Genomic DNA, 6496 nt, shown 5'->3' on the forward strand with positions numbered 1-6496 from the left:
AAGACATGGGAGTATGTAGGAAGGGGAGAGCTGCTGGGGTTACTGTGGACAGAGAAGAGGAGGCAGCCTGTTAGCAGAAAGGGTGTGCAACACTGTGGGCACGTCTGTTTTACATCTTTCATTCCCATAGCACCTAGCTAGGCGCCTAGTTCGTATCGAATACTTAACAGGTATATGTTATTGAATCAACTACCAGGTGAAAGTTCATCACAGTCCCTTCCCAGCTCTTCCCCATCGCAGGCTTTGAGGGGCCAGGAACAGAACTTGATTGATCTTGATATTTCCCTTCTCATAACTTCCTCGGAAGCCGTGAGCCCCCATTAGAACAAGACGAGGAGGGAGAGAGGTCGGGAGTAAAGCCTGCGTTTGAGAACTGAGGCAGGTGGGAGGAAGGCAGGAAGAAGTGCGCAGAAGAGGTCTGAGGGACAAACGCAGGAACTGCACGCGCTCAGCGGCCATCACTGCGGAGCCCAGTATGTGTGGCTTCTGAAGCTCAAGCCCTGGACTTAGCATCTTCCCTAAGGTCCTGGCAGCAGCCGGCGCAAAAGGGGATATTTTCACTGTGCTGTCTTGAACTGCAGCATCTCAGGGCGTCCTGGCGCTGGTCGAGCGGTGCCACGCCGGCAACGCCCTCCAGCGGTCACAGACGGCGGCGCTCCCCGGGATTGAGCGACCGACCGCGCTCAGGAGGGAAACCACAGGAACAAGGCATCTCTCGCGAGAACAAGCTCCCTATTTGGACGCATGCGCGAGTCGCGCTAGTCTCTTTTCCGGTGCTCGCGGCGTGAGGCAACATGAGGTGCGTGGTATTTAGGTTTCTATCTGTGCTCATCCGCAGCTCCGGGCGCCCGGGTGGGGAGGGAGACCCTGTGGACGGAATCGGGGGTCCTTGCCCTTGCTTCCCTGTTGGTCATTTCTTGCGGGCCGTCGGCCTGCGGCCCCGCGTTCGAGTTCACGAGCCACGCCAGGCCGCCAGGAGAGTCCCTCTTCCCCGGGGCCTGCGTCTGGTTCTCTGAGCCAACTTTCCTGACTTGGCGTCCGAATCCTCGTCTCAGCCTGAGGCTTCTGACGGTTTGGGTGCCCGGCCCCTGAGCGCTCGTGTTGCATCTTTCTCACAGCAGCAAAGTCTCCCGCGACACCCTGTACGAAGCGGTGCGGGAAGTCCTGCACGGAAACCAGCGCAAGCGCCGCAAGTAAGAACGGGCCTCGGCGGGAGGACGGGCGCAGGCCATTGGGGAGCCGCGGGCGGCCGGTTAACTCGTTGCTTTCTCTAAGGTTTTTGGAGACGGTGGAGCTGCAGATCAGTTTGAAGAACTATGACCCTCAGAAGGACAAGCGCTTCTCGGGCACCGTCAGGTTGGCACCGTTCTGACCCCACCCAGCTCTCAGTGCCCCCCGTGCCCAGCTCCGCCCTTGAGGCTCCAGTTGAGCCCGAGGTGGGCAGGCATGTGCAGCACTGACGTGCTCGGGTAGTTCAGACCCCCTGCACTGGGCAGGCGCGGCTGGACGGACCCCCACCCTGGGTCTTAAAACAAGTGGGGAGGCCTTGGCCGAGCCCGCCGGCTAGTTTGAGAAGCCAGACTAGCTGTTGGTGAATGTGGACACTCTGGGTAAGGCTCTGACTGCAGCGGACCCAGACCCGTTCACCTGCCCTTCAGATCCAGGGTTGGCATGACCTGTTCTGTCCCCAAAACGCAGGCTTAAATCCACTCCCCGCCCCAAGTTCTCCGTCTGTGTTCTGGGAGACCAGCAGCACTGTGACGAGGCCAAGGCTGTGGATATCCCTCACATGGACATTGAAGCGCTGAAGAAACTCAACAAGAATAAGAAACTAGTCAAGAAGCTGGGTGAGTGGCTGGTGTGGGGGTGGGGTGGGGTGGGGTGGGGGCGGACAGTTTTCATGAGAGGTATTTCTGCTATTGGGATTTTAAAATGATGAGGTACAATCATGACCAAAAGGATCTACTGTGATTGGTTAATTTGAATGCTATTTTTAGTCTTATTAAGGTTCTTTTTATATTTGCTTTGAGGCTTTTATAAGGGAAGGAGACTAGATAGTAGTTGTTTATAAATAGGTGAGATGCATTAAGTTGACAAGTCAGTTGGTGTGTTGTGAATTTGATTTCACTCCAATTTAACTTTTTAAATTTACATGGCCTAAGCATTTTACAGATAGGAAACAGATGCAACAGTTGTCATGTAGCTAGAGGGTAGGAAGGCAGAATTTGAACCCAGGCATTCTTAACCGAGGCGTGCATTTTCCATTGCAACATGGATTGTGGTCAGCCTAAGCTTCTAATACCAGGCTTCATGTGAATGTTGCACCAGTTAAAGTCCAGAGGAGGGAGCTGATCAAACTGGAACGCAGTGTTAAAAAGACTTGGTACCTCGAGAGGTAGAGTGCTGGTTAGAGGTTACTTCTGTGGTTGGTTCACAGAGCCCTGTTTGCAAGTCTGCCTTTCAGAGACCTAAGCACCCACACCCAATGGCTTACTTTCTTTACCAGCCAAGAAGTATGATGCCTTTTTGGCTTCAGAATCTCTGATCAAGCAGATCCCACGAATCCTGGGTCCAGGCCTGAACAAGGCTGGCAAGTTCCCTTCCTTGCTGACCCACAATGAAAACATGGTGGCCAAAGTCGATGAAGTGAAATCCACCATCAAGTTCCAGATGAAGAAGGTAAGGTCTGGTTGGTTGTACGGGTTAAGTCATGGTAATGGTGGCAGGGCCCTGAAGTTTACCCACTTTCTCTAAATGGGAGCCCTGGTTTGCATTTCTATGGGTACCGAACCGGCCTGGGGCCAAAGCACTGCTCATTAGGTCACAGAGGGAGGGATGGGCCATCTGCCTTGCAGGTGAGCCCACTCTTTCCATGTTCTATTCCATCCAGCCACCAACCTGATAATGGCCTTCCTTTCCCCACAGGTGCTTTGTCTGGCAGTGGCCGTTGGCCACGTGAAAATGACAGATGATGAGCTTGTGTACAACATTCACTTAGCTGTCAATTTCCTGGTGTCATTGCTCAAAAAGAACTGGCAGAACGTGCGGGCTTTATATATCAAGAGCACCATGGGAAAGCCCCAGCGCCTGTACTAAGGCAGAGCTTAATAAACCGTCGTGCTACCGTTACCTGTCTGCCTGTGACTGGGGAGGGAGGTGCTTTGTGAGCTGACATTGTATGCCTCAGCATAGTGACAGGTAGTGATGTTATTCGTACTGCAAACCAGGAGAGGCATTCTTACAGCCTTTGAAACCGAGCAGTCTTACTGCAATCTTGTGAGTATTTAGAAGGTGATGGAAGGGCCGCTAACCAGGACTGAGGCTTTTCGAATAACCACGGGAGGGGCAGATACGGGCGAGGATTCCCACTACTTAGTAGTGAAGAGTTAGCTGCACACGAAGAACATTGACTCGGCCCTTGGTAGCATGCTTAATGGAGCCATAACGTCACTTCCCTGTACGTTGGGCGTTCTTGATGTGGGTGGGCTATGTTTTTTCCCATCTAAATCATGCATTTGGGTTCTTGGTCTGTAGGGATCACAGAGTTATTGCAAATGGAGTTTGGGTACTTAGGTGCTTCTGATGGGAGTGGTCCACAAACCTTGAGAAATTGGTCCAGTATTTGCTTGCCTGACCCCAAATTGAATATGTTCAGGGTAGTATTTACTGGGTAATACGTTCAGAAAAATACAAGTAGGTCTGTGCAGTGTTGTAATGTAGAGGAACAAATGGGTGGAATCAGGCTGGAAATGTCCAGGTCCTTTGTACTCTCCCCCTTCCCCTCCCAGCAGGCTGTTGCGGACCTGAGGATTTCCCTGTTGTAGTTTTTGCCTCCAGTGCTACGCACTACAAAGGTGGCTTTTGGTAAAGGGGGACATAACCTGTGATTTAACCTTTGTCTGGCATCTGCTTCCTTTAACTTGGGTAAGTAAAGGAAACAGTTCATCCCTCTGGTTTTTTAAAGAGCTGAAAGGCTAATCCAAAGCATAAATAAAAATGCTCTACCTTCTCAACACAAGCATTATCTGTCCTTGAACTGTGAGGAGTACAATGTTCTCACCAAAGACCATTTTAGCTCTTTTTAAAGATTTTATTGGGGAACTGTGTACTTCCAGGTGTTTTTCCAGGTCAAGTTGTCCTTTCAATCTTAGTTGTGGAGGGTGCAGCTCAGCTCCAGGTCCAGTTGCTGTTAGTTATAGGGGGTGCAGCCCACCATCCCTTGCGGGACTCGAGGAGTCGAACTGGCAACCTTGTGGTTGAGACCCCACTGCCCCATGTGGGAATCAACTGGCAGCCTTCGGAGTTAGGAGCACGGAGCTCCAACTGCCTGAGCCACCGGGCCGACCCCATTTTAGCTCTTAACTGCAGGTAAAATACACAAGTCTGACGAGCAGTGAATTTTGGTCTCAAGGTAGGTCTAGCTCCTTCCTCTGATCCGTTACATTAGAAAGGTGTAATAAAATAGGCTTGTTGCACAATGCTCCCTTATCTAAGGGGAAAAAGCAGGCTATAAAATCAGGACCCAATTTTATTGAAATGTTTATGCATAGTAAAAATGATTAGAAGCTTACATAAAATTGATCACGCTTAACTTGGAGTTAAATGATTTTAATTTGGGATTTTAAGTTCTATAATGTTTCTAATAAAAAAGGCAATGTTTAAAATAGGGCAGGAAAATTTTATGGTGATTTGATGAGGAATGATTTACAAGTGTGAATATTTTATTACGCTTTGTCTCTACCACAAAGCTGCTTACAAGGTACTTAGTACAGTTAAGAAAACGGAATGCATGAGAGCCACAAGACGAAGGCGTTCAACACTGAAGTCCCAGCTGCCCCTGTGGTGGCCACTCCCAAGGTCCTTGATGGACACGGGTGCAAACCACCTCAGCCTAGTCAAAAACATTTGTGTTTGCACCAGCTGTGTGCTGTCAGGAGCAGTTAGTGCAGCCAAGGGTTTTGGAGGAGTTTCTCATGATTTCAGATGCATACTCTGTCATCTGTTGGGTGCAAAACCAGCCATGGGATTGCGTATAGGCTGAGGGTCTCCCCACTGCCTGAGTTTGATCTCAGCTCTGCCACTCCGGAGCCATGTGAACCTGTTGAGTGAGTCTAACTTTTCTATCTGAAAGTGTAGACGATGGTGGTACCTACCTAAATGACAGCAGTACCAACTTAAAAGTGTTAGACTTGGTACTCAAAAAACAGCAGTGATCAAATGGTAATTCCATATAGCAGCATACACTTATGTACTGGACCGTGTACACAAATAGGTTTTGGGCAGATTGAGTGGAGGCAATCCTGAAGACACCTCATCAAGGGTGCTGATGAAGAGAACAGGGTACCCTCAAAATCACACCTGTCTGAAATGAGCCAAGGAGTAAAATCCTTAAAACAGCTTTGGAAACTAAGGCAAAGTAAATGGGTATGTTTTAGAAATAATTGGGAACTTGAATCTTCCTACATTATTGATTTGAATCACCTGAATTTAAGTCAAACCTATTCCCCTTTATAAATCTATTGAGCCTTACGTACTTAGGAGTCCAAAAACCAACTCCATTAACTACTGACACCACTTTCTGCTGGGCTCGGGGGACTCTTTATCGAGGACCACAGTACCTCAGAAAAGGAAAGTAGGCAGCAGAACGAGAAAGCAAGAGAACACATGTGGGGACAGACTGGTGCTATTGTAACAGTGTTGAGCTATTTGAATTAAATCCCAGCCTCAAGGGTGATCAGTCCAGAGCTTAGTGTGCACGTGAGAACTCAGGGTTCAGATATCTGGGGAGCCCCAGTTCTCTAGCAGTTGTGCTGTAGGGAAATAAAGAGCCCCCCTGAACCCCCAGGACAGTGTTCTGCCTTGACCATGGAATTGACAAAAAGATGGCACGCCTTTTCCCCAGGGAATATGAGAGCAGAGAAACAGGCAGGAAAGACAACTGCAGGCCCCCTTGAGCTCCAGCTTTCTTGGCCCTTCCGTAGGGCTTCCCACAGAACTCTGAGCAGGGGAGAGCCACTTCCAGGACAGCACTGGGCTTTGGGTTGCCAAGACCCACCTTATCCTGGTTCCTTTCCTACTTTGGAACCTCAAAACTGGTCATCACTCACTTCTGGATCTGTTACATTTGTGGTTGAGGGCAAGGGGAGAGTGAAAGCAAGGAGGCCGGCCATATGTCACTCAAATTTTCTGTGCGAGACCTACATTGTTCTAGAAGAAATTACCTGACGGTTGATTACTCCAGGAGAGCAGCGAAGGCCACAGCCCACGTGAAGATGCTTCAAGCACCTAATAGATGTGATCACCTATTAGTGCAGAGATTGGATTTTGCATCCAGCCCTAGGTCTGGCACACGGTGGGTCCTTTAGGAACAAATTTCTGCCTCCAGGGCCCCCTTCCACCTGCTTGGGGCTCCAGGCACCCTACTCATCCTACAAGTGACAGTCTGGGGTCCCTCCAGTGCAGTGGACCAAGACAAAGGCCACCCAATTATTTTATC

General features: G+C 49.7%; 1 protein-coding gene across 2 annotated transcripts; it reads left to right on the plus strand.

Annotated features, from left to right (window-relative positions):
• The first annotated feature begins 718 nt into the window (after positions 1 to 718).
• On the plus strand, positions 719 to 3129 carry RPL10A (ribosomal protein L10a). 2 transcript variants are annotated; one of them, XM_019738859.2, is made up of 6 exons: positions 719 to 799; positions 1119 to 1193; positions 1276 to 1356; positions 1699 to 1847; positions 2507 to 2679; positions 2926 to 3129. In XM_019738859.2, the coding sequence occupies exons 1-6, from the start codon at positions 795 to 797 to the stop codon at positions 3094 to 3096; spliced, it is 654 nt and encodes a 217-aa protein (XP_019594418.1). In that variant the 5' UTR covers positions 719 to 794; the 3' UTR covers positions 3097 to 3129. The 2 variants fall into 2 exon arrangements, with proteins under 2 accessions (XP_019594418.1, XP_019594419.1); XM_019738860.2 differs by having other exon boundaries at positions 735 to 799; positions 1122 to 1193.
• The last annotated feature ends 3367 nt before the right edge of the window (positions 3130 to 6496 follow it).

Source organism: Rhinolophus sinicus, linkage group LG05 (assembly GCF_036562045.2).
Source record: "Rhinolophus sinicus isolate RSC01 linkage group LG05, ASM3656204v1, whole genome shotgun sequence".
In the NCBI taxonomy this organism is placed as follows: Eukaryota; Metazoa; Chordata; class Mammalia; order Chiroptera; family Rhinolophidae; genus Rhinolophus; species Rhinolophus sinicus.

What these genes read in the sequence shown, in the direction of transcription:
- RPL10A (XM_019738859.2), top strand. An exon ending in AACCAGCGCAAGCGCCGCAA is followed by an intron (nt 1,194 to 1,275) that starts GTAAGAACGGGC and finishes GCTTTCTCTAAG; the next exon opens with GTTTTTGGAGACGGTGGAGC. An exon ending in CGCTTCTCGGGCACCGTCAG is followed by an intron (nt 1,357 to 1,698) that starts GTTGGCACCGTT and finishes CCCAAAACGCAG; the next exon opens with GCTTAAATCCACTCCCCGCC.